At 34.4% G+C, this 27,161-nt stretch overlaps 2 protein-coding genes across 4 annotated transcripts; both read right to left on the reverse strand.

The window, feature by feature from the left end:
* Positions 1 to 296: 296 nt before the first annotated feature.
* Positions 297 to 10,166, reverse strand: LOC100852627 (formyltetrahydrofolate deformylase 1, mitochondrial). 3 transcript variants are annotated; one of them, XM_003635078.4, is made up of 8 exons: positions 9,824 to 10,166; positions 9,638 to 9,750; positions 8,651 to 8,801; positions 8,495 to 8,568; positions 8,236 to 8,395; positions 7,845 to 7,943; positions 7,646 to 7,732; positions 297 to 562 (listed from the first exon to the last, which is right to left on the reverse strand). In XM_003635078.4, the coding sequence occupies exons 1-8, from the start codon at positions 9,980 to 9,982 to the stop codon at positions 416 to 418; spliced, it is 990 nt and encodes a 329-aa protein (XP_003635126.2). In that variant the 5' UTR covers positions 9,983 to 10,166; the 3' UTR covers positions 297 to 415. The 3 variants fall into 3 exon arrangements, with proteins under 3 accessions (XP_003635126.2, XP_010646532.2, XP_019073737.2); XM_010648230.3 differs by having other exon boundaries at positions 297 to 575; positions 9,824 to 10,141; XM_019218192.2 differs by lacking the exon at positions 297 to 562 and adding an exon at positions 1,772 to 1,890 and having other exon boundaries at positions 9,824 to 10,141.
* Positions 10,167 to 17,140: 6,974 nt separating this feature from the next.
* On the reverse strand, positions 17,141 to 26,772 carry LOC100259711 (phosphatidylserine decarboxylase proenzyme 1, mitochondrial). Its single transcript, XM_059733784.1, has 12 exons — positions 26,533 to 26,772; positions 25,310 to 25,398; positions 24,011 to 24,064; positions 23,784 to 23,849; positions 23,443 to 23,503; positions 23,189 to 23,298; positions 22,825 to 23,078; positions 20,962 to 21,068; positions 20,090 to 20,157; positions 18,745 to 18,822; positions 17,965 to 18,087; positions 17,141 to 17,536 (listed from the first exon to the last, which is right to left on the reverse strand). Exons 1-12 carry the CDS (start codon positions 26,672 to 26,674, stop codon positions 17,378 to 17,380), a joined length of 1,311 nt encoding a protein of 436 aa, XP_059589767.1. The 5' UTR covers positions 26,675 to 26,772; the 3' UTR covers positions 17,141 to 17,377.
* Positions 26,773 to 27,161: the final 389 nt, after the last annotated feature.

The following is a 27,161-nucleotide window of genomic DNA, read 5'->3' on the forward strand; positions in this document are numbered from 1 at the left end:
GACAGACCCAAAATCAGAAGACTTGTTTTGACTATTTGGTGTCAGGAAGAATCAATAAATGGCTAAGCTCCTTCAGGTTTTTCTCAAAACCAGGTTTTAAATGGACAAAAAAAAGGTTTAATCAATTTGGTCCTAGTCCAAAAGGAAGTTTATGCCAATCACAGAAAAATAAGATAAGATACATGAACATCTCAACAAGTTGCTGAAAATAATATTTTGAGGAAATTTTCTTGCAAAGATGTTGTTTCATGACCAAGAAAGTCATGTCTTCTTGCTAAATTTTGAATGCTGATATATGCACTTAATTTATTGGCAGGATATATTAAAATAGAATATCTTCAATGAAGCATTGTAAGAAATATACAAAATTGCACTCCCTTTCTTTCAAAGTGCTCTTTTTTCACCCAATTTCCCCTCAAAACACAACAGTTTTGTTATCCTCATAAGGTAGCACCCGCAACTCACAATATGATTTTATGGCCTTAGCAAGGCATTGCTTCTCTAGGTTCTCTGATTTCTGCACAAAACTCTTCAAGTTATCTCTATGGCAAACTCTCTCAACCTGCAAAATGGGACTAAACATGTTTTAATGTATCATTCATAGAGGGGAGCACCACCCTACTATTTTTATTGGTACGTGTTGAAATGATAAATCTTAGAAAACTGTTTTGCACGTACAGAAAACATTAAAAATCAAATAATGTAACATGTAAGCATGTCTGATCAAACTCCTCTCAAGGTAAGCTTGAAATAGCGGTAACGGCAGCCTTAAATCAGCAGTTTAAGATAAGAACAACCACTTTAGAGCTCTATCCTATGTACCACACAATATAGAAGAATATATCATGGTCCATCCAGATAGGATCCTCCATTCAGATTAAAGCACTTAAAATATTTCAGAACAGGAAAAATTATGAGCTATGACAATTGTCACACCAAATATCAGGTTTACATTTCTTTTTTTATTTTTTTCAGTCAATAGAAATTGGCTTCACAAATCTTATATATTTTCCAAAATTTAAAAAAAAAATGCGCATTGTTAGCAATTTTCCAAAATCAAATGTTTATGTTAAACCATTCTCCTTGATCCTACTCTCTCAACATTCCTCAATATGTTTCTGTTCCTTGATCAAGCATTCACCTTTGAGCCCCAGTAAAGCTCATACATTATCTTTGGCCACAACCAACTGTTCTACACAGGACAAACTTGCCATGAAATGTCACAACTTTACAGTGCTATGCTAAAATGAGCTGCACCTAATGACCATTCGAAAGGATGACTTGTATGAATAGAACTATCATGGGTTCTGTTTGAAAATGTAAGATTTTCTGAATCTTAGGAAATCTGTGTGCGACTATAAATTCAAAAGAGTGTAGTTTCCTATTCAAAATAGAATGATCCCTGATTTATGGGGATTGAAAGGGATTGATAGAATAGTCAAAGTTCCTAAGTATATAAAGGTTGTATCAATTATTTTCTTTGAATAATAAGAATGATCATATTTTCCCACATGGTATTGGAGCACTCTGGGAAATTACTCTGATAATTCTACAGCCTTCATTGCTGAAATTCCTTAGAAAAATCATATGGCCTTAATAGCCAACCTTCTCTACCTCTCCCTACTCCAACCACTAAAACTCACCAGAACCAATCCACAGGAGAACTCCAAAATCTTTAAGTCATGTATTGAATGGTAGGAACTACCTGCAATAGTCACAACTAGTGAAGACATTTCAAAAAGGAAAGGGGAAGCTAATTCATTTGATTGGACTGGACCAAACCTAGATGATCTGAAGTTTATTGTATGGGATGAGGAAGATTCGATGATTATGCCCCACTTTGGAATTCTATGCAACATGAAATTAGTGGAACTTGCATGTTTCTTACAACTGCGAAAGAGATTTGAGAGACAGTTCAATAAACCTAGTCCAATGTGCAATACGCAACCCAGATTTATGAAGTTAAGACTAAAATATCAGCCACCAAATAAAGTGCACTCTCAGATATTGAGTATTAAAATATTATGAAAGGATTATGGCTTCAATTAGACTATTATCAAAATTTTAAAATAAAGTGTAGTGAGTATGCTATGATGTTACAAAAATTTGTAGAAAGCGAAGGATTTTTTAATTTCTTGAAAGATTCAATGTGGAGTTTGATCAAGTCTGAGTGCAAGTCATGAGAAAAGGAGTCTTTACCTTCTTTGAAAGATGTTTTCTTAATAATTCGAGCAGAAGAAGTTGAAAAATTGTCATGCTTGACTCTTGGTCTATGGATGGCTCTGTTCTAATTTCCACAAAGCCAGATGATGGGAGATTCAAACTTAATAGTGAGGGACAAAACAGTAACACAGAAGGTGGGAAGAATAAATTTTCTAGGCCATCTAACTGTGGAGTGTGGTGCACTTATTGCAAAAACTGCATCATACAAAAGAGACTTCTTGGAAACTTCATAGGAAACCACAAGATATTGGTCAGAATGGTGGCTTCAAGAGTGGATAAAAACAAAGTCAAGCAAGCCTAACAAATGTGGAAGATCACTCTCATGAGAAACCAAGTCTCAATGGTACAAAAATCGGGGAACATAACAAAGAGGGGATTGAAGGACTGAGAAACCTCCTTATCACTCTTAAGATACCAGCATGATCATGCTTGTTGGCCAGGCAGGTAAGTGTCCTATACCTTATGCTCTTAGTGCCTCAAACACGTCATTCTCTAGTTCTTGGGTCATCGAATCAAGGGTGACTAATTACATGACTCACCCCTCACACCAATTTGTTACATATAATCCATGTCCTGGAAATAAGAAGATTAAAGCTGTTGATGATTCTCTAGCAACTGTTGTTGTTCAAGGGGCAATCACTCTTTACTCCCTCTCTTTCATTAAAGAATGTTTTACATGTTCTTAAACTCTCCATCAATCTTTTGTCTATTCATCAAATTACCAAGAACTTAAACTGTAATGTAACTTTCTTCCCTATTTATCATATATTTCAAAATCAAATTATGATGAGGATGACTTGACATGCTAAGGAGAAGGAAAGGCTCTATTTTCTTGAAACAACAAGTAGCAATTGTGACCAATTTCTACTTTCTTATCTATCAAAAAATTTCACATGAAATAAAGATGAAATTTGGCTTCATTATTTTCGTCTTGGACATCCACCTTTTAATTTACTTCAAAACATGGTTCCCTTGGTTGTTTAAAAATGTTGATGTTAATAGTTAACAAATTGTGATGTTTGTAAGTTTGCAAAACATCGAGTTTCATTTTTTTAAATAATACATGATCATCTACTCCATTTGCATTAGTTCATTCACATATTTGGGGTCCATATAAGGTTCCTAATATTTCGAGTGTGAAATGGTTTGTCTCATTCATTGATGATTGAACTAGAGTAATCTGGATTTTTCTTTTAAAACAAAAATCATAAGTGACCAATGTTTTCCCTATGTCAGATCTAACAATGCAAGGATTATTTCAATCAGATCTTGTCACCTTTTCAAATCTCCAAAAAGAAGGTATCATTCGCCAACCATCTTGTGTGGATACCCCACAACAAAATGGGGTATTGGAACTTAAAAGCAGGCATTTGCTAGAAGTTAACTTAGCTCCCTCATTCAAAAAAAAATGTTCCCAAATCATATTGGGGTGAAATTGCGTTGACAACAACTTTCTTAATAAATCAGATACCTTCTGAAATTTTACAATTCAAGAGTCATATAAAAGTGTTCTATGAATTTTCCCCTTATTTCAATGTTTTTTGCAAACTTCCTCCTAAGATCTTTGGATGCTTATCATTTGTATATTTCTTTTTTTGATAGATAAAAAGCAATAGTAATGAAAAGTGCTAGAAAAAAGGGTGCACCAAAGTACACACAATGCATATAACAACCGCCAAAAAGCGCCAAAAAAAGGGATGGAAAAACAAAAAATACTCCCTCTCTCAAACCGCACCCATCCAATCAATAAAATCAAATAAGGACAGTGATCTTTATCCTATAAACAGCTCAGACAAGGAAAACAAGCTACATAGAACAAGACTTTCAGTTTATGATCAAAGAGCTTCACATTCTCAAATGATCTTCTATGTCACTCCTTCCAAATTATCCAAAAAAAGGCATAAAATAGCAGCTCACCAAACCTTTTTCTGCTTCTTCCCTACAAAAGGGCTATATCAACCTAACAAAGTCTCTCTAACTGAGTACATCACCCATGAAATACCAAAAAGATAGAACAAAAGTTGCTACAACACCCTCGCCTTGCTACAATGCAAAAGAATGTGGTCAATTGACTCCTCGTCAGTGTGACATGAGAAACATCTATTGACCAGAGGCCAACCTCTCTACTGTAACTGATCAAGAGAAAGTTTTTCCTTAAGTCACCTCCCAAGCAAAAAAGCTCACCTGAGGTGAAACCCAAGCATTCCACACGATACCTATTAGGAACGGCTCTAATCTCCCCACATTCAGGCTAGAGTAAAGGGACCTAACAAAGAAGGTTCCCCTCTTTGTCTCCAACTAACACACCTTGTCCTCTCCTCCCTCAACTACCACCTTAACAAGAAGTCTTGCCAAGGGCTTTAAAGTGTGTCTTTATGGGTTACTTTGCTACAAAAAAAGGTTACAAGTCTTATCATCCACCTTCAAGGAAGTTCTTTGTATCCCATGGATATCATTGCTGTTGAAAAACAATCTTTATTTCAGGATCCTTACCTTTAGGTGGAGCCATCAATATCTAAGGAAGATAAGGACTTGTTCGCTCCCCTGAGAAGAGAGTGCATTGGGCTTCATCCAATAGTTCAAATTCCAGCAAAACCTTATTTCTCTCCAATCTTGCCAACCCTAAGCTTCCTTTCAGCCCCCAAGAATTCGCCAATAATCTCCCCAATTTCTCCAAATCCTCTCCTCCACCTGACCTAGGGTTCCAGCTCCCAACGATGCAATGTTCCAATTTCCTCAAATTTCTATGGATTTCCTCCCGTCGTACCTCCACTTTGACTGAGTTTTTATCTCTCCAGATCGGCCTCTTCACCATTTCCGCGTACGTTCTCCCCAAAGCAAAATTCCCACCAACCTTTTCTTCTTGTATGTTGTCCTTTCTGCCGATTGATCCTCCCTTTAGTTGTAGATTTTCCGCCATAGAAGCCCATCCCCCTTTTTCACCTCTGCCTCTTAGGATGTAGATGTTGTATTGCTTCCGCTCCGAGTCGATTACCCTTAGACGGAGAAAGCACCCCACTTTATTTGCGCTTCGCAATAGAGAGTAAGATCTCCCCTGTTCCTTCCATTCCCTTTCCCATCTGCCTTCTTTCTCGTCCTTAATGCAATGGTTTAAACCCTCCAAGAAAAACCCTAAGATCTCCACTCCCACTCGGACCCAAGACGAGACTCCTCTCTTTCTCTCCACTATGTAGATTTGGGATTTTCCTCTTCTCTCTACTAACGCGAGCTCGAACACCTTGGACTCCACTACAAATCTGCTCCTCTTCCTTCTTCTTCGAAGCGCCTCACTATCTTCAACCCCCTCGCCGTCGCGTTCTCACTTTCTCTCGCCGTCGCATTCTCGCTTTCTCTCACCGTCGCGTTTTCGCTCGCCGTCACGTTCTTGCTCTCTTTCTCCCATCCTCATCCGTTCTTAACACAGAAATCATATAGGATTTTTACAAAAAAAAAAAAAAACATAAGAAGTTGTTGATCTTCAAAGAGGAAAAAGACCAGTTAGTGTAAATGGATCTCTATAGTTAAATATAAAGTTGATGGATCCTTAGAGAGATATAATGCAGAGTTGGTAGGTAAGTATATTCAAACTTATGGAGTGGATTATCAACAAACCTTTGGCCCCATGGCAAAAATGAATACTATGTGTGTTTTGTTGTCTTTGGCAACCAAACTTGATTAGTGTTTGTACCAATTTGATGTTAAGAACACATGTTTGCACCATAACTTAGAAGAAGAGGTATACATGAAGGCTCCATCAGATTTTGATAAGAATGAATTATGTAGGTTAAAAAAGACATTGTATGGGCAAAAACAATCTCCTAGAGCATGGTTTGGAAGATTTACAAAAGGTCATATTAGAGATAGGTATAAGCAAAGTCAAGGACGTCATACCCTATTCAAAAAACACTTGACCATAAGGGGAGTTACAATCTTAATGGTGTATGTCGATGACATAATTGTGATGAGCAATAATCTAGAAAAGCAAGACTTGCTTTAAAAACAACTAGCTAAGGAATTTGAGATAAAGGAACTTGGGAAACTCAAGTACTTCTTAGAAATCAAAGTGGCACATTCAAAAGAGGGAATTTTTGTATTAAAACACAAGTATGCGGTTGATCTTCTCAAAGAGACAGGAATATTGAGATGTAAACTGGTTGATACACCTATTGAGCCAAACCATAAGCTTAGTCAAATGGATAAGGATGCAACAATAAATCGAGGAAGGTACCAGAGGTTAGTTGGCAAACTGATTTATCTATCACATGCACGGCCAAATATTGCCTATACCATAGTGTAGTAACTCGGTTTATGCCCAATTCAAACACATCTTTAAACGGTTTACAGAATCCTGCACTATCTTGAATCTACCCCAGGGTATGGAATATTGTTAAAAACGAATGCAGAGCTAGGTTTAGAAGCTTTTACGAATGTAGATTGGGGGGATCTCCTATGGACAAATGGTCGACCCCAAGTTACTACACTTTGCTGGGAGGAAACATAGTGACTTGGAGAAACAAGAAGAAAACAGTCATGGCAAGATCAAGTGCCAAAACTGAATCACACATGGAATTTTGTGAATTTTTATGGCTAAAAATCATTTGTAAAGATCTCATAATCAAGTGGCAAGGACCAATGAACTCTATTGTGATAACAAGTTTGTTATCAATTGCTCATAACTCAGGTCCAAATTATCAAACCAAACATGTAGAAGTGGATATACACTTCATAAAAGAAAAGTTGGATGGTGGACCGATATATGTTTCAACAAATGGACAATTTGCAAATATCTTAACTAAGAGATTACTCAATCCCACGTTTCAAGCAATCAGAAGCAAGCTGGGAATGGGTGATATTTATTAACCAACTTGAGAGAGAGAGTGTTGGAAAATCTAAGATTTTCTTAACCTTAGGAAAATCTGTATAAAACTGTAAATTCAAAATAGAGTACTTTCCTATTCAAAATATAATAATCCCTGATATATAGGGATTGATAGGGATTCACGGAGATTAATAGAATAGTCAAAGTTTCCTAAGTTAGCCCATTTATTCCATATATAAAGGTTGTACCAATTATTCTCTTTTGAATAATAAGAATTATCACATTTTCCCGCAGGTTCCAAAGGCATCATGAAACAGAAGGAGTTGTTGCTCCATCTTCTCACTCATTCACCCTACCTTGATTCTATTCTTTTTATTCCAAAGTCTAGTATCTTACATTTTCAGTAGTGGTCAAGAACATATGGAAGTAAACTTCAGCTATCAATGAACAAGAGAATAATCACTATTGAGTATGCTGAACCTAACTTGTTAGAACTCCAAAACAGGTAGCCAAAGATTAAATACAGTTGAGTTAGATTTCCAAAATAGGTAGCCAAGGATTAAATACAGGTGAGATTACAGAAGCAAACAGAACAATACTCACCATTTGTCCAATAATTGGCCCAGCGTCAAGTTCTTCAGTTACAAAGTGGCTTGTTGCACCAATCAATTTGACTCCAGCATCAAAGGCCTGTCAACATTATCTAGCAAATTAAGTATGTGAGATGAGTTTTCTAACAAAGCACTGAATGGTTAAATTGATGAAAATTAATGTAAGCCATGAAGAAGGTGGAAAAATAAACCTGCTTAGAAGGATTCCCACCCTTGAATGATGGCAAAAGACCATGATGAATGTTAATAATATCCTTCCCATAACTCTTCAAAAAATTTCCAGATAATATCTGCATAATAATTGATGTCATGGATGCCATGGATTACACTGCAGTTGGTGAATCAATTATATCAACAGTTCTGCATAAAAAGGGTACCAATATGAAGACACTGCAAGACTAGGATGGATTTCAAGTTAACTATCCACTGACTAGAGGGCTCAAACAAGAAGATTGAAAAATCTGTTTGCTGATTTAGTTTTTGAATTTCAATTATGAAATAATGTACTACCCTAGATTCTTCCTTTTCAATATTATAAAAGTAATTGACATGATTAGGAACTCAGGATATCATCTTATTTACCTGCATGTATCTAGCAAGTACTAGGAAATCTGTGTCCTGAACCAAATCCAAAATCTCCCCTTCCCTTTTATTCTCTTTAGTTGTATGCAAATAATGATACGGGATTCCATGCCTTTCAAGAAAGCGGAACACATGGGTGTTTGGACCTCTATCATGATTACTGTTAAAAAAAATGCATTAGAAACCATAATTAATATTCTCTAAACCAAAATATTGACATTTTTAAAGCCAGAATGTGGTAATCTTCCTCAAAACTCACCTTATTACACAAGTTATATCTACTGGAAGCCTTCCATCCTGCCATCCATGTAAAAGATCGACCAAACAATGGTCCTGCAGCAAGATGATGATCTTCAGTAAGCTAAAGATTAAAACAACAAGACAAGAATAATAACAAGCCTTACCTGTTCCTTACCTGTTTTGATGCAAGAACAGAAATCTTATATTTGGGGTCAAGAATAGGCACCCGAACAACAGATTTCATTGCATTGAACATATTTGATAGTTTTAGGAAGTCCTCATCCATTTGCGCTCGTGGCCACTTCGCAGGGTCAAAAATAAACTCACTGGCATGTGGTTAACAATTAGATTCTGTTCTACTCCCAGTTCAAATAAACTCACTATTTTTCTTTTTTAATTTAAAAAGAAAACATCAAGAATTGTTTTCGAAAACAAACTGGGCTGGACTAACCACTCAAATTGTGAATACCAGGAACCAGCTCCTATTCCAGCTAATTCAACCACCGGTTGTGGTACTACACACAATTATAACGGATCTTTGAACATTTCTTATAGAACCATAGACTACCCATTGAAATGGAATTGCTCATAGATTTTACACAGACATAAGCAATTTACCACTAAAAATGAGACCATTAAAGAAAGAAAAGGAAAAAAAACCCAAAACTGGTAGTATTTTTTGAAATCCTAGGACTAGTCCCATCCTATTATGTCTCCAATTTTGTTTAATGATGAATAATATAGATATGTACCTTCAAACCCTAACCCAAATGCAATGAAGCCATTGAATTTTCACAAGATATTCAAACTCACCCTACAGGTTTTCACCAAACTTGTCCTTGTACACTTACAAGTTATAACAGATACTCAAGAGTTCGAATTATTCAACTAATTCATCCTCAAGTCAGTGTTTTGCATGCGTCCTTTAAAAATGCAACACCATTTTTAAACCCATTTCTAAGAAATTGTTTCCCAAACAAAGATTTGCGAACACATACTCTGCTTTGCTTTCAGATTTTCTTTTTCCAAAAGTAGAAAGCAGTTCTGTTTTCCGTTACCAACTGCATACTTGTTTGAACCCAAAAATCCATGCATTCAAGTCATACCCAAATTTCCACCAACTGATAATATGATCGAAATTCAAAGCATAATATGAAGTCACCTTCTTGAATAAAAAACTTTTTTGTTTTCAGGCACGAAAATATCAGCCCCCAGTATGTTTCCGCCTCTGGAAGCGATGCAATCGGAGAGTTTGGCGACGATTCCGACTCCATCCTAATACAGAACCAGTTCAATTTTCATCTCGCAACCAAACAAGAATCCAAGCATTGCGAGAGAGATGACTTACTGGGCAATGAAAGACGTGGATTCCATGGGCGAGACTGGATTCACTGGAAGAGTTGAAGCAATGAAGGGACTGTTGGGGAAATTTCAGAGATTTGAAGGACCTGTTTGTGAATCCATGAAGTTGGGGCAAGCACGTGGAGAGTCTTCGTCGGAGGCTCATTGTCGTTCTCTGCCTCCCCAGATGGTAGACGTCAGCCACCCATTATACAATAGCCATACCTGCAAGCACAACGTCGTTTTGACCAAAACGACACCGTTTCGGAGTTTCTATTAGATGAGTCATCGACTCATCGCTGTAGCTGAACCAATAGGAGGAAGAGATCTAAGATCCTTTCTTACTCTGTTTTGTCTTTTAACCCGATGAACGTTAGCCGTTAAATCGAATATCCTGGGAATGGACTCTGTGGGCCAGCTGGCCCATATTTTATCACCATGACCCCGATGTATTGATGTGAGAGAACATGGGCTTGTATTTCCAGCCCAGCCCCCCAGCTCTTTTGGCCCATGCACGTGTCCACCCATTCTTGAGTACTGTTTGCCTTGCCAGAAGTTAACAGATCATTTTAAATATAAATAATTTTGTAAATATGTTTAAATAGTTTTATCAGGAGAGTTCATGATTAACAACTATTATTGAGTTTGGGCCCAAAATAGCCCTTGTAGGGCACCAAAAATTATTTTTAACCATCTTCTTAAACTTATGTTCAAATTAATCCTTTTATTGTCATATATAAGTCATGTCATTTATTTATTTTTATTTAATTAGATTGAAACCGGAATCTCAAGATGAGGTTTCATAATTTGCACTGAAATTACATTTTCAAAATGTTATTTCATTTTTAAACCGGTTTAGACGAGGAAAAAAAAAATCAACATAGCATTCACATGGACAAAAGGGTAACATAAGTTTCCAAAGAAGCATATTTCCTATGTCATAGTGTTGTGTCATTTGGGCTTCAATGTCTATATCTAAACATATTCCTAAGCTCTTTGAATGGCCATGAACATGGATGTTGAGGGGGTTGCTCCTGCTATACCCTTGGTGAAGGTGATAGTATGTCTACCTAAGAGGGTTGATTGTTGTAGTGCACTCATGTAACCCTTGACATAATACCCTAATACTGATATGTTTTCTTGAATCGTGAGCAAGACTCTGAGTACAAAATAGTTTTGGTAAATCTTGATGGTGGAATTGGTTTTCCTATCAATAAACAATTTAAAAGTACTTTGGAAGTCTTGATTTGATGACTTTCATGAAAGTGTGATAACATGCATAATTCATCCTGACCAAAATGAGAAGAAAGGGAACCACCATGTCTTTGTAACACATGTCATCTTCAAAAGTTTCTATATTATCATTGATTCATAAATATAATAGGTATTATTTTCAAGTACTATAAAAAGGCTCCATGTCTAGCCAAATAATACAAAAAAAAAAAAAAAAAAAAGGGTTCTGTTTGATATTCTCTTTCATTTACTACCACTCTCTCCAACCCCGTCTCATTGAGAATGATATCGAGGCGGGTGAAAGGTGGGTTACCCCATCCAATTTATTTATATATATTTCTATTTTGCCAAAAATAAAAATAAACAAAGGAGTGGGTATAGAAAATTCCTTTACCCATCCTATCTTACTCTGTTATTATTATTGTTGGTTTTTTTTTTTTTTTTGCAAAATTTTAAAATTTTGTTATTTTAAAATTTTAAAATTTATTAAAAATAAATATGATTTATAAATAAATAAATATTATAAATATTTATAATTTATTTTTATGAAAAAGTAATATTTTATTTATGTTAAAATAATTTGAAAAATGAAAAAATCAATTAAAATAAATTTTTATTTAAAATTATATATAATCAAGACAAAGTGCAATGGGCAGATTATATCAAAACCCATTTATCTTTATCCAAACTCTTCCTATTAGCAGCAAGGTAGGGCGGATATTCTAGAAAACCCACCTCATTATCATTATTATGTCTCATTCTACTCCAATCTTCCTCAAGTTATTGACATTTCACTATCTCGTTTAGCTAACCTCATACAAATGAAAACCTTATATAAAAGACATTTAATCAAACTTTTATCATACAAATATTTTCTCTTTAGAATTTTGATTTCGATATCAATTTTAGATTCTAATTGAATCCAAAATAAGAGTTATTCCAAATAAAGCCTAAATAAATTAATAAAATTACTTACCATCTTAGAAGTTTCTTTGATTAGTTTATTCGATAATGGATATGTTATTTTTTAACACCATTAACAATTTTGTTCTAAAAATCACCAATCCAAAACTACTTCACTTTCATAGAAACTTGTTGGCATCGCTTTTGAGTTAAAAACTCTACAATTTATCACAAAATAACGACGTGATTAAAAATATATATTAGTCGTAATTGAGCTATAAAAGATAAGTATAGGGCACATGAAAGCAATAAAAAATAATCGAACAAAGTTTACATGCAAAACAAGGAAAATAACGTCGAATGCGTACCAAGGACACTAAAGCACATTAGGGTTCTTAAAACCACACATTTTGTTTCAATTTTGTATCACATTGCAAACATAAAAAATAAAAGTATAGGTGTTGATTGGTATAAGTCTTGTAAGAGAGAATTGCATCTGATGAAGTAAATTTACGTATCTTCCTTTTATATTTAATGAATTAATTTTATATTTAAAATTATTATAAATCCGTACGGTTTGTATAAAAGTTGAAAGAGTTTTTAGAGAGAATTATGTTTTGGGGGTAGATGGACCCCCAAATTAACAAAAGGTCCATATAACTCTTCAAATTAAGTTGAAGGATATGAAATAGTAACGGACAAATATACCCTTTAAGAACACATATAAAATATTTTATAAAATTAAGTTAAATAATTTTTTTTCAATAATTTTTTTTTTCAAAAATACTAAATTAAATAAAAGTAGTTTTCAAAAATATTAAATTAAATTTTTTTTTTCAAAAATATTAAATTAAATTAAAGTATTTAAAAAAATTATTAAATTAAATATTTTTTTAAATTATTAAATTAAATAAATTTATTTTTAAAAATATTAAATAAATTTATTTTTAAAAAATATTAAATTAAATATTTTTTTAAATATTAAATTAAATAAATTTATTTTTAAAAAATATTAAATTAAATAATTTTTTTTAAATATTAAATTAAATAAAAGTATTTTAAAAAATATTAAATTACATAAAAGTATTTTTTAAAAATATTAAATTAAATAAAAGTATTTTTAAAAAATATTAATTTTTTTTCTCAAAATCAACAAAGGGCATTTTTGGAAATACTGAAGGATGATATCCTTCAACTCAATTTCCATACTTTCACTGGGTCTTGGGCTCAATTTGAAGAGTTACATGGACCTTTTGTTAATTTGGGAGCCCATCTACCCCTAAAACATAATTCTCCCGAGTTTTTATAGACTACATCAATTATTATGCTTTTAGTATGATGATAAGAGTAGAAATTGGTGTGGAAAAAGAAGCTTAGAAATGCCCCCATAAAAATCAAAATTTCCAGAAATCTCCCAAATTTTTGATCCACAAACATTTCTGCCGTGACCTTCATACACAGACCAGAGAATGCCTGTAAGTTTCTCTCCCTCCCATCTCTGTCTATCTCCAGATCCCATGTACAAAAGCAAAGTACTAACACGAATCTGGGGTTAGGGTTAGGGTTAATGTTTGGTGTGTGATGCAGGTGAGGAGAGTGTTAGAGGTGGAGCCACCGAGCCCATTTAGATACGTGATGGGAGCATTGATCATGATGATCGGAGTGGTGTTGCCCGTGGGCTACATGATGTTCCGCAACAAGCGCGTTCCTTCATCTTCTTCCTACTCCAAACAGACGTAGGTGTGCGCTTTAATTATTTATTTTATTTATTTTTTGAGACCCAGGAAAAGAATTTTCATTTTTGGTAATGTTATGTGATTTGGTGATTTATGGTTTGATTGGATTCGAGAAAATAAGAAAAAGAAATTGGGACAATTTGTGGATTTGATGTTATCTGTTTCTACTGAGGAAGTGTGGATAAACAAATGAAGTTCAAATTTTGAATCTTAGATTTAGTATTTTCTGGGAACTGAATGAAACCTTTATTCAGCTGACCCAATACAAGTCTTCAGGTGGGATTTTCCTTTTTAGGTAAATCCACTAGGAAATAAAGAGAAAGAGAATATGAAACTTGGGATTCGAAATTTACTATTATGTATTTTCGTTTCTTGAGCTTTTCTGGCAACCTATTGGAAGGTTAATGGTTCTTTTCTCTTTTTCTTTTTCTTTTTTTTTTAAATGTAGAAATTTTCTTATTGGGCAAACTGATCTCAGAAATTGAGTTGGTATTTCAGGAACAAAGGGTTGATATAAGAGACGTTGACAATGGAGACCTCTAGATTCAATTTGCAGGTTTATGAGTATGAAGAAGAAGAAGAAAAAAATGAGGAAGCTTAACAGATCTGCACAGTAGAATATAAATGTGTTGAAACTCCAATTCTGTTATATGGGTTGTTTAGGATTCTGATTCAAGTCCTAAAATGATATGCTTGTGCCATTATTCTTTTCCTCCTTGATTTCTTTATAAAGGTGCTATGTTAATGTTTGTCATGTACTCTTATTCCTTCTTGCTTGAATAAATTTTTTCATGCTTATTTCTTTCATTTTTGTGTCCATGGTTTTTGGTATGATTGCTCTTGACCATAGCCATGTTTGCAAGGAACCCCCTTTTTTTTTTGCATTTTTTGGGTGAATATTTTGAGGGATCCAGTTTGATTTGTTCTTTGTACTGGAATTAGAGTATACTACCCTTATCCAGTGTCTCGACTGATTTTCAAACTCTTGAGTTCTCTTTGCTAGAATTTCTAAGTAATGAACAGTGTGTTGGTGTAAGGTAGGACACACTCTTTAGGTGGATCCCAAGAAGAGTTGTGATAAGGGAAGGAACTATGTTGAAATATTTGATGTGGTGCTTTTTTATATAATACTCTCTTTATTTAGCTACCCAAAAAAAAAAAAACTGTTGTCTTTGATCCTTGCTTGAAATAAAATGGTGGTGATGTCTATAAGTGAAGTTCTTCACTCATATAATGCCCATTGATTGAAGTTGGTCACTTGGTGGACTGAGCAATTGAATTTGCAAGTGTGGGTTGCCCTAGATTTATGGTGGGAAATGCCATAGGAATACTGGCACTTGAGCCTTTTCACTAAAGGTCTTGCTCTCTTATCCAGTTATCTCTGAAATTCTTAAGATGGATACAGAAAAGTTGTTATTAAATAGCTGAAGTGGTGTTGGCTTTGAGGCCTAGCTCAAGGGGAGGGTTTTGAGGGAGTTACCAGGTTTAAATCCCAGTGGGTACAAAAATTTACCTATCAAAAAAGATTTGTTGGAGTGCTGTTCTGTATGTTTGGAAGATCGGCAACAGAGATCCTTTTTTTTTTTTGTCTTCATTGATTAAAGCTACTATATGATAAGACATCCCAATGTTCTGTCCAAATTCTTTCTTAGAGGTTAACATGCAAGGTGCTACTGTTTCAAGTTGAAATGATCGTGTGCAACATATATATATAGATGAAGATCCTCAAGGAAAAGGAATGTTCTAAAGCATCTATGCCTTGTTTTTATTGAACAGGGTTGGTGGTTCATGACTAGGAAGCATGCATAGCTAATGAAAATATGAAGTCTTATGGCTGATGCTGGACCTTAGGACCTCATCAGTATAATGATGAATTAGGCTCCTAAAGCATCAATTCTGTCCAGACTGACAGAGAACATCATTTAATTTGTGACCTATAAATTTTTCTCTAAAGCTCCAAAGGGATGTAATACCATAGCACTGATTTGGTTCTTGGACCAAATCTGATTTGGGATCTTACAATTGTTTGCATTATAATAAAGGAGTAGAGTCTGTGTTAACCATGAAATAACCAAGGATGATTATTGATGGCTTATTTGGGTGTGGGTTACAGTTTAGTTGTGTTGTTTGAAGGGTTTTATGCTTGGCTTACATCTTTAAGTTTTGAGTCCTTGCTTATTGTTGCTGCATCCCGCTCTCTTCATGTAATCTTAAACTGTTTCTCATTGCTCGTTGAAGTTATCAATTTTTCTTTGATTTTTCTACCCAAATTTGATGGATCTTATTGCACTAGCTTATTGGATCATTTTACTGAATTGTTGAAATGTACTTTCGTAAACTACCCTCACTTGCAGTTTATACCTAGTTTCGATTGAACTTTACCTTGTTCCCCATTAGGTAGAGAATATATTCAGTGCATCTATTAGGATGATTGATGGGTGGACCACTCACAAAAATTACTAATCTAGTTTATTGCTTTTGGATTATCAAATGCCACTTTACATTAATTGTGGCATTTGGATAAGCAACATATCTGTGCAGGGTGTCCAAATAGGTATCACATTGTGCTAGACCCATGATTTGTAAAGTGAGCTTTAAAGAAAACATAAAATCAAGTAAATCAAGTAATTCATACAAAAGGGTAAAGTCATGTAAATCAATTAAATCAAGTAATCCAAACGAAATGCAATAAAGTGTTAACTGAGAAAAGATTCTTACCCTGCAAATCCACCAGGGCTATTGTTGCTCCATCTGTTTCTTCTGGTCTCGTGATCTTTCCGATTAAGGCATAATATGCTCAATACTTACATTGCCTGAATCAATGTACACAGGAGTTGCCAAATTCCTGTTCTGTCTACAAGCAGGCTTCCATTCCTATTCTTTCAACAGGCAGGCTTCCTGGGTTCTTGATTGCGCTCAACAGAAAATAGATGAATTGTCAAAGCCCTTGCCAACTTCACCATATCAATCTCCAGCAGCTGTCAATTTCATTAGCATGTTAGCAACCATTCCATACTGCCTAAAGGCAAGTTCACTTCTTTTCTGGAGTTCCTAGTCGGAAAAGGGCCTGTGGATCCCAAAGCAGAACAAATGGCCTGCCTAAAGGCCACAAACCAGGGAGCAGGCGATGAATTAATAGTGACTTAAATGCTTTTAAGCATTTTCAAGAAATTTCCTTCCCCGTATTCTCTTCTCTATAGGGAAGCAAATCCTAGAACACCAATCAAGAAAGGTATTTGGATGTGTAACTGATTCACATTCTTCCAAACACATAATTCAGTTTTACCATTTGAATTTGGCAATGGAAACTAATGATATCAGAGGTTATATTCAGGTGGATTTCTGAGTTTCTTGCATTTACAAAAATAAAAAACAGATAAAATCCTTTGTGATTAACCCAAATTGCCAACACCACAATTAAGTGCCAGAAGAGAACCTCCCTTAATTCCAAGTTTAACTCAAAAATTAATTTGGAACTGACTTAACTTTTTGTAACATCAACCACAGATTCAACATGAAGCAAATTCATGGGCAATATAAATACAAGTTGATCCATCCAAGGTACTATTGCCAGTTTTTCTTAACATCATTGTGGCAATTTGCAGTGAGTTACAGTCAGTTCTGTAGTCTACAAACATGGTACAAATGCTCTCAAATGTAAATGCGTCATATATGGTGCATTACTGTTGCTATGAATCATGCCACCTTCCCAGTGCTTCTCCCACACGAATTCTATCCCCTTTCCTGGTGCAAAAGCTAAATTCTGATGAGCCCTGGTTTTTGGGTGATCTTGAAACTGGAGCCTGGAACACAAGCACCACTGTGGATCCCATATTGAAGGCGGCCATCTGGGAAGATTAACACACAGACAATAATGAAACAAGTTAAACCAAATGAAGAGCTCACAAATTCAGTGGTTTAGAAAATAGGACAGCAAGCGAATATATCAAAACATATACAAGCATTTGCACACGCAAATCTTTGAAGTTTGTGGCAAGTAGACATGTAGGATTGCTATTGCCAAGACGTAGAGGTTCCAGAATACATGATTTTGCTCTTGTCAAATTAACAGCAAAATGAAATTCTAAGCAGGTGCAACTAAATTTTCAAGAGGGAAAATTTTCTAGAAAAAAAGAAAGGGGAAACAACCATTGCTTATAGGTAATATTAATTATATGGTTAAGAAAGTTGAACTTATGTTTCTTCTCTTTTGTAAATGATAGAACTAATCAAACATCAATTTCTAAAAGAGTACAAATGTAGGTGCATTTCTAACCTCATCGCCCTTTTTGAGCATGACACCTACACCTTCAGGTTCATAAATACGTTCCTCAGGTGGCTCTGAGTGAAAAAACTTCTTTCTCGGCCGGTTTGTTCGAAGCTCTGGTTCAATAAAAAGCTGCAATGTGCAAAACCAGATCAAAGTCAAATGACAGTGGCAAGTCAATCAGGGATATCTGATCATTTCAGTCCAAAGTTTTGGTTCAATGAAAAGCAGCAATGTGCAAATTCAGACCCAACTCACAGAGTGGCAAATCAATCAGGGAAATCTAAGCATTTCAATCGCTAAACCTTGTTAAGAATTTTCAGTAAAAAAGTTCCAAATGGTTGAGGATACTAGCAACAGTAGTTATTGACAAGATTATTGATACTTCTCCATGCTGATACAAAAGAAGAATATAATGTCCTGGGAGATGGTAGAGGTCTTAAAACTTCGTTCCTTTTTTTTCAATCATAATATCATGTCCCAACCCCAATGCAAACTAACTACCCTGCACCCCCTCTTTCTTTGTAATCTTCCTCCAATTTTCCTTAACCTTGTCTCAAAAACATTTTCCTGCAAATACAAGTCATATAACTAAGAAATGAAGCAGTTTATTTGGTCTGTAATCCTCTCCAGATCTCCACCCCTACTGCTATGCATTGTAACACAACAAACTGAGATCAGATACAATGATGGATTATTATGTCATATTAATTTTGTGCAAGCATAAGGAGCAGGGCTCTAAAAGAAGAAACAAAGGATAAACTTAATGTGTCAGAAGAACCACTTAACCTCAATAGAGCCAATATTTGTTGCACCAATTGCAGCAATTCCCATAAACCCTTCTTGCCATTGACCTTCGAGTACAACCTGAAATATTCAACAAAGAAAACCGGTGATGTAGAATTGGTACAGCCTAGGCATGTTCATATACATTCAGAAAGAACAAAAACAAAATTAGGGAAGTTCCATAGATCAAAAACAAAATTTCATGGATTGATAAAACTTCAAAATTGTTCACAAGGGAGCTCGAGGAAAGCAGAGCTTATTTTTTAGGGCTAGGATCATCAAATGATTTGAATTTTGTTTTTCAAAACTGTGATTATAGAATCTTCATTTTTCCTTTTTTGCTAGGTGCCTTTTAGAGTCTGTACTTTGGTAGAATTATATTTAGAATGAAGACATCCAAAGAATCTATATTCTTTGAATCCTGTATAACAAGAACTCCTACTTTAACATCTTCCTTTTCTGCTGTATCAAAAATGTTGAATTCATTTTGTCAGAAGGTCACCAGTCAGAGATACCTATGTCAATGTCTTTTTTACATATATTCATTTTTTCAGGAGGCACTGGTCAGATACCATTAGCATGTTTGTCTTTTATGATTTACCTAGTTCTTCTGCCCTGTTTGGATTGATTCCTAAGAAGAAAAAAAGTATTTTTTAAGCAAATAAGAGCCTCAGTACCCATCAGGGTAATTTCATTAAAATATCTATGGCTTAAAAATAACTTAATACGAAAGCAAGGAAAATACTTCTCATAGAAGTCCTATTTTAGCTTCTGCAGAAAGCTATTTCCTGTATGGTTTTGGTCTTGGCTTCAGCTTTGCTTTTGGTTAAAGCCAAAAACAAAAAACCTATCTTAAACAGGGCATTCATCTATCTTTGATATGCTATCCTCATTACTCTGGTTTCAAATATAATTGGAGTCGTCTAATTCCATACTTTGCAATGACAGTTAATGCACATTCATAACAAAGAAAATTTGTACATATCCAAGGAGAGTTATCAGACAGGCTAAGATGCATGCAATCTTTCTGTTATATACATTGAATTTATAAATAATAAAATCTGTCTTTTCTGTGCGCTCAAGTGTCAAATAAGGTTTACTTCTTGAAGAACAAAATTTGATTCTATATCATAGGAATGGAAATAGTCCCTCTGATGCTGCTTATTGCTTCAATAAGCAGCATTTTTGTTTTTGCAACAAATAATTTTCTTTCAATCTAGGGTTCATTGGGACAGAAAAGGACCCAGATATGTCATAGGAGACAAGAATTGAAAAAATAATAAGCAAATGAGAATACTATTGAAATTAAAATAACTCATGTAATGTTGAATCGAGAAATCATAATTACCCTTTCATTCTCAACATAAAGGTTTCTGATTGTTCTTGTAGCACGTTCATTCACAGGGAAAAGGCGGCCTACAAAGAAAATGATTGATTATACAGGTAAGTTGCAAATGAAAACAGGATACTAGTTATTAATAGGATAAAATAAGGATCAAGTAAGGATAATAAGAAGCAATGTCAAGAAAAATATTAATTCATAAGGATCAAGCAAGGATAATAAGAGGAAACATCAAGAGAAATATAATTCCTGATAGAACTTTGGAAAATTTAACTTTCAGGTGTACCTTTTTTCCCTTCAATCAAGGTAATTGGCTTGTAGTCCTCCTCGTGAGGATTCAATCAAGCCAGCTTGTATGCCACTGGGAGAATCCATGGCAATTATGCTCTCTCTCTCTCTCTCTTATATCTTTTCCTTTATTGATCGTTTTCAAACCTCATTGATCCATTCCAATGAACATTTAAAAAAAGGTGAGCTACTATACAAGCCAATCTCTTTTTCAGTTCAAAGGAGGCTAAAAAAATTAAAAATATTGTCTACCCAATGATCTTTGTCAAAGATGTGGTCCAAGTGCATAAACAATCATTTAACGAGGTTCATGAAAGATTGAAGTGATGGATAACTCTAACAGGGTAAGGACTATACTTGCTCTTAGAATCTAAGACTAACAAGTGCACACAGTATATAATACTGAAAAACCAGGGGTTTATCTTCCAAAGGATATTTTACGGACCACATGAAGGAAGCAAAGAAACCTTAAAGATAAGGTTCATCAACAAAGATTCTAACCAACAGAAAAGAGATGTATGCACAAATCAGATAAACAATCATAATGATGAACTAATCTTCATTCTTCACTGTTTTTCAAATCATACTACCTGAAAAATGCCGGCGAACAAGAACATTCCAGTCAATTGGAGAGTGTATCCGATGATAGTCTCCAGGCTTCAAGTAAATTACACAGTAAAAAAGGCCTTTCATTGGACTGCAATAAAATCATTTTCATGCATGAATAAATTTGACTTATGATTCACTTATAGGAAGGCTTTAATGGTAGACAGCAGAAAATTTATTGCGCATGGCAATGGAGTACAAGACTAAAGGAGAGTTTTAATTTTGTACAAGAAAATGAAGAAACAAATAAATTCAAGCAGTCACAGAGTTGGTTTTCAATCACAAAACATAAAAGCAAATGAATATTAAAGTAAATTTTTCCATATTTAAAAAAAAAAAAAAACAAAAATCTACTAAAAAGCGAATGAAATGATGTTCCCACAAAAACCAAGTGTTCCATCACACAGTGCATCACATGGAATTAAAAGATAGGTGTAGATCAATAAGTTTAATCCATATTTCAATAGATTTATGATTTTTCCCTATGTGATAAAGTAAGCCATGTGGAAATGTAGGTACCATATTACCAAAACCGAATGCTGACAGATCACTGATTGTTGGAGCCTTCAATGTATGTTTTGGACAAATGTAAAATTGATACAATTGTATGAAGCATCTATATATTTCTCAATATCTTGGAATACCTTTGAAATTCTCATATACGACTGTTAGAAAGATCAGAAATTTCAATTTTATTAATATTTTACTTCTTTTGTATCATATTTGAGCTTTTTTCTCCTAAGCAGTCATGTGCATTTGGTTTCCCTTAGATGCAGAAGAAAATAGAATAAATAGACTATATCAAATCTAGATAACTATAGGAAAATTTGAACAGTTAGATGAAGAGACCAAAAAACTCTTAAAAAATATTCAAAAAACTTAAAGAATGTCAACAGGGAGCACCTAAATGGCTTCATTTAGTCCTAATAAGATATTATCACAACACTGTCTTGCCTCAAATTTGATACCTTTTTTTTGGAAGAGATTGCTGAATAGAGTACTATGCACATGTCATAAATATCTTATACATATCAAATATATCAAATCACTACACAGATAAAGTCTCCAGATTTGGAACCAGAGAGGGGGTCCAATTGTGCAACTTTGTCTTTCATGTAGCAGTATGGCCAAATACTCTTCATGAATAATTTTTTTCATAGGTAAGCATACACATATATTAATGGCGCCTAAGCAAATGGCACAGCAAAGTGCACACAATGTATACAATTGACACCCATAAAGGACTCTTCATGAATACATGAATACCAATTTAAAAGGTGAATGAACATTGTGCAAGAAATTCCCTTAACTCCAAATCTTCCCCTTTCCCTAGTATTTCCAGATGTAATTTCAACATTAAATGGACCTAAAAAAAAATTCATTAAAATCACAATTGTTCAAGAAGAGATCAGTTTCCCATTTAAGTTAAAATCCCTGCTCATACAAATTAGTACAATCCTCAAGTTCCAGTTAAATTTTATATGCAATACAAACTATACCATATTTGTGCCCAATTCCCTGGTAGATCGAAATTTCCTTGGACAATTGCCCTTTTTAGATTGAAATTCAAAGACGTCGAGATAGAAAAAGAGAAAAACTCTTTTTTTGGAGCTATAACTAAGAAGATTGCTTTAACAAAATACTAAACAGCAGGGGGACAATAAAAAACATAATCAGAGATCAAAATTACTCTTAGTCCAAGAAGAGCCATTAAAAAGTAATTCATTGCATCCAACGCCCATGTTTTGTTAACCAGCATCATTGCAATGTTATTCGCATCTACATTTGTATGATGCCAAGGAATGGTGGCAGCAAATAATTAGAAATGTGAATATATGGTTACTTACCTTGATGCTACAGGGTCCCAAACTTTTGGAGAAGCCAGTGAAACTCTCCACCATGATTTACTACTTTGGTCTTTAGGAGTGTTTTCAAGTTCACTACTCTCTGCATGGGTATTCTCTTCAGTTATCATGGGAAGAAGCGAGTTTGCACCCAGAAGAGAAGAAACGGAATAAGAGAACCCTTTTACTTGCTCAATCATAGCTCCTGCTGCTTTCAATTCTCCAAATCTTAAAATAATGCCATCCACAGGACTAACCTATATTCACAAATAAACCAGAGTGTGTACAGGGCAGGTTATATAATGGCATCACTTTAACAGCAAAACAGATTTGTACAAATAAGATACACATGTCGGTTACCAGTTACCAGACATCTTGGATCAGGGTCAATAGGCCTGGAACCTTCTTTCAAGGATCGAACAAAGAAATCCCGTAAAGTAGCATATTCATCCAAAGGCATAGCTGCTTCTTCTAAGTCTGAAATACAAACCTGATCATAGTTCTACATATTTTCCACCAATTCAGGAAAAAATTAAAAACTTCACCATCAACTACAAGAAAAATCACAGCATCCATGATTTCAATGGCAATAAAAGCTGAAAGAGGTAAAAAGAACAGTACTTGAATGGAATGCCCGAGCCCATGCTCTATAAACATAAGGACGCAGCCACACAGGGATTTCCTAGAAAACAACTTTCCGCAGATAAGAAGCAGCTATATGATAAAACTGAGGCATATGTCTGATAAAATAAAATAAACTAAGGCACATGGACCAGATTTCAAGCTAGGAGTATCATGAACTGAAAAATCAAAGGCTTCAGCATTATTTAAGAGATTTAAGGGAACATCCTAAGTGGAAACAAAAATGAAGGCATAAATGACAGAAACACAAATGCACAGCCGAAACCTAAAATTTGACAAAGGGAATATTCTTGCGCTGTTATCATGAGAAGAATACTCACCACACTTGTCAATAAGCCCCAATATCTGGAAATGGAACGTAGAGGTAGCAACTGCAGAAATGTCGCCTAACAGGAAGTTTTGTGAGAAGTTAGATGTGGATACAACATTATTTGTATCGCTGAAAAATATTATCTACTTTAATTTATGTGACTGAGATCTAGTAGTAATTAAATAAGTGAAAGCATGAAAATAAATACATTTGGGATGGTAAACATAAATGTATTACTTTTACATCAGGATGGAATTCAAATTCAAGTCCTTTCTCCCTTGCATCTTCTACCTGCCATGAAAACAAAAAAGGCATTCAACAAATAAATGAGCATCAAAGGATAATTGTTGTCATGCCAGATGAAGGCACATATATAATTTTGTTGCAAAATTATTGGCAATATGTAAACAAGAAATTTCCTTGAGTTAAAACAAAGGCATGCATCACATAATCTGAGTAGGATTTTATTTTTTTTTTCCTTTTTACTGAAAGCAAACATTCTATTTGCTTCCAATCAAAATCATGATAAGAGAATAAACCAATATTCTCATCCCATAACATCGACTTAGTCATAGTCCACTTCTATCCATTGGGACACTAAAACACATGGCATAGGGATCACCTTGGAATACACGTTAATTATTATGTTATACCATACCACCAACTATTACAACCCTAGCAACAAAGGTAGCAACTTAATGTAAGGGTGGCAAACTTTGATACGATTTGCCAATACAACTTAAACCCAACACGTTTTTCGCAATTTAAGTTGAGAATAATCATGTTTGGATCAAATTCATGTCAACCTGCATAACTCGTTTAATAAATAGGTGTTTTTAGGTCAAACTGCTTAACATGCATTTCACTTGAATTGACCTATTTGATCATCATATTGATTAACTTGATTATAATTATAATGTATTTAACCCATATTTGATTCATTTAAAATTTGATTTTGAATAAAGAAATCAGTTGGGTTATAAATACGTCAAGTTAGGAGGTTAATCATATAGACTTGTAAAAGACTTAACTTGATCAACCTAATTATTGAAAAGGACTTGATTATTAAATAGGTTAGAAAACATATTACATGTTTCATAATTAGATAGTGTTTGGGTTTGGTTTTGGGTTTTTAACCTGATTATTATTCATATCATGATTGGGTTAACCTATTTAGTTAAGTGTTGGAGCTTCGACATAACATGAACATGACCCACCAACAAGAATTGCCACCCCTAAATTAATGGATATTTGGTATTACACTAATAAAAAGGTAAGAAAAGCAGCTGTCATTAACAACCCAACCTGATCTTTCAGACTTCCATTGAATAACTACTAAGTTTGCAGCACAATTGTGATGAACTACTTAGGCCCCAGATTCACCAGGCTTATTTTTATTATTAATTAGCAAACAGAAGGCATTTGGGACAACTGCCCCATAAATGTTGTGTTAGTAAAACTCTGAAGAATAATATAATTTCCAGGGGTACAAATGAAAAATTATAAGTTTTTGGTATTCACAAAACTAATATGCACCTTCTTATCATCGTAAAGCCGCCTAGCATGAAGCGCACCAAGCATAAGTATAGTAGCCACTGTTGCACCAGGCACAAGAAAAGAATTGCCTGTCCACACACTCAATGATAAGCTTCACATTCAACTAATAGGTTATTAACAGCTCATGGAAAAATAACAACTTCATGATTTCCCAACACTCTATCAAATATCAGGGAAAGTGAAAATCATTCTTTTACAACCCATTTCCATTGTCTTCCTTCTGCATTCTTTCCTTATATATTTCCACTATGTTTGGTTCCTCAAAAATTTGAGGGAAAATATGAGGGAGAAAAAATAAAGTGGAATGCTTCGTTTCATTTATTTTAACTCTTTTATATAAAGATTAAATAATTTGAAAATGTATAAGTTTCTAACTAATTTTAATTATTTTTTATTTTCTTTCATATTTTTCATAATAAAACTAAACTAAATATGACAAAATTATTTTTCTTGCCATTCTTTTTCCTTCCTTAGTATTTTCCCAGAATCAAATTCAAGTCTAAACTTTCCATTTGGATGATGGATGATATTGTAAAAAGTAAAAGATATAGTAAGGAATTTAAAATTCTCTTGTTTGGTTTAGTAAGAAAATTTAAAGGAATTTAAAATTTTATGCATTTTCAAATTCTTCATTCTCTGTATAAAAGATAATTAATTGAAACATGATGTATAGAACTTCCCAAAAACTTTGTAAAAGAAGGGGGGGAAATCAAATCACCATTTTCTTAGCCATATGGGAAACGGGCATTTATTTTATATTCAACAGAAGAAACGTTGTTTGGAAACATTTTCAGAAAGCAATTACAAGAAACAAAGTCCAAACAATTTTTTTTTTTCAATGCTGCTTTCATTTCTCCGTTTTTTCAAAACAACGAAAACAGTTTCCAGGAAGCGTAATCAAACACGCCCTGGTCCTTCAGGAAAAAGGAAGACAAAAAATCTACTGCTTTGCGTTTTATCGAAGTTTCAGAAAATTCACTTCTACTGAATCGAAAGGAGTAACCATAACTAAGTAAAGGCTCTGATTTCTCGAACCCAAGTAAATGACAACAACTATTCCAAAATCGTAGTTTCTTCACACTCTCAAACTTTCCCCGGCGACCAAATAAAACAGAAACGAAAGAGAACCAATGCAAGCATTTATTCAAATACAGGAGAACAAAACAGTGTTGGAAAGAAAATGTGAAGATGAGGATGATGACCTTGAGAGCTGCTACTTCCGCCATTGACGGAAGCTCGAGATGTTTGAAGTTTTCTCACGAAGGAAATGAGGTGAAGATGGCGGTGATTGAGCGTTGCTTGGTGTATGAACATGGGGAATTTCTGAGAAACCCTAAATTTCATTTTGGTTTGTGCAGTAGGTTGGAGTCGGACTGTCAGAGCAAGACACTGGATTTCGAAGGATTTGGTTTGTGGCGTCCTCTGCTTTTCGGTGGATGCTCCGGATTATTGAATAAGTGGGCCTCTTTCTGGTCTGGCTTCGGGCCGGGCCACAAAAAATGATAGTTTTAATTGCCACTTAAATTGAATTTATATAAATTATTTATTGTTGTAAAAGGATAGTAAATGCAAGGTAAATAAAAGTAGAGAAAAAATATATATTATTTTAATAATATATATAACGGATTAGAGAAGAGAATTGAGAGAGTTGGGAGAAAGAAAGGAAGAAAGAATAAAAGAAAGAGAATGAGAGAATGAGTGGATGAGAAACTTTTTTATAAACTTTCCAAATGATTTCCATTAATATTTATTGATGGAAGTTATAAATAATATTAATTAACATTTAATATAATAAATGTGATAGCATTCATCACTTCATTTATAATACTCG

The sequence above is a fragment of the Vitis vinifera genome, chromosome 2 (genome assembly GCF_030704535.1).
Source record: "Vitis vinifera cultivar Pinot Noir 40024 chromosome 2, ASM3070453v1".
Classification (NCBI taxonomy): domain Eukaryota; kingdom Viridiplantae; phylum Streptophyta; class Magnoliopsida; order Vitales; family Vitaceae; genus Vitis; species Vitis vinifera.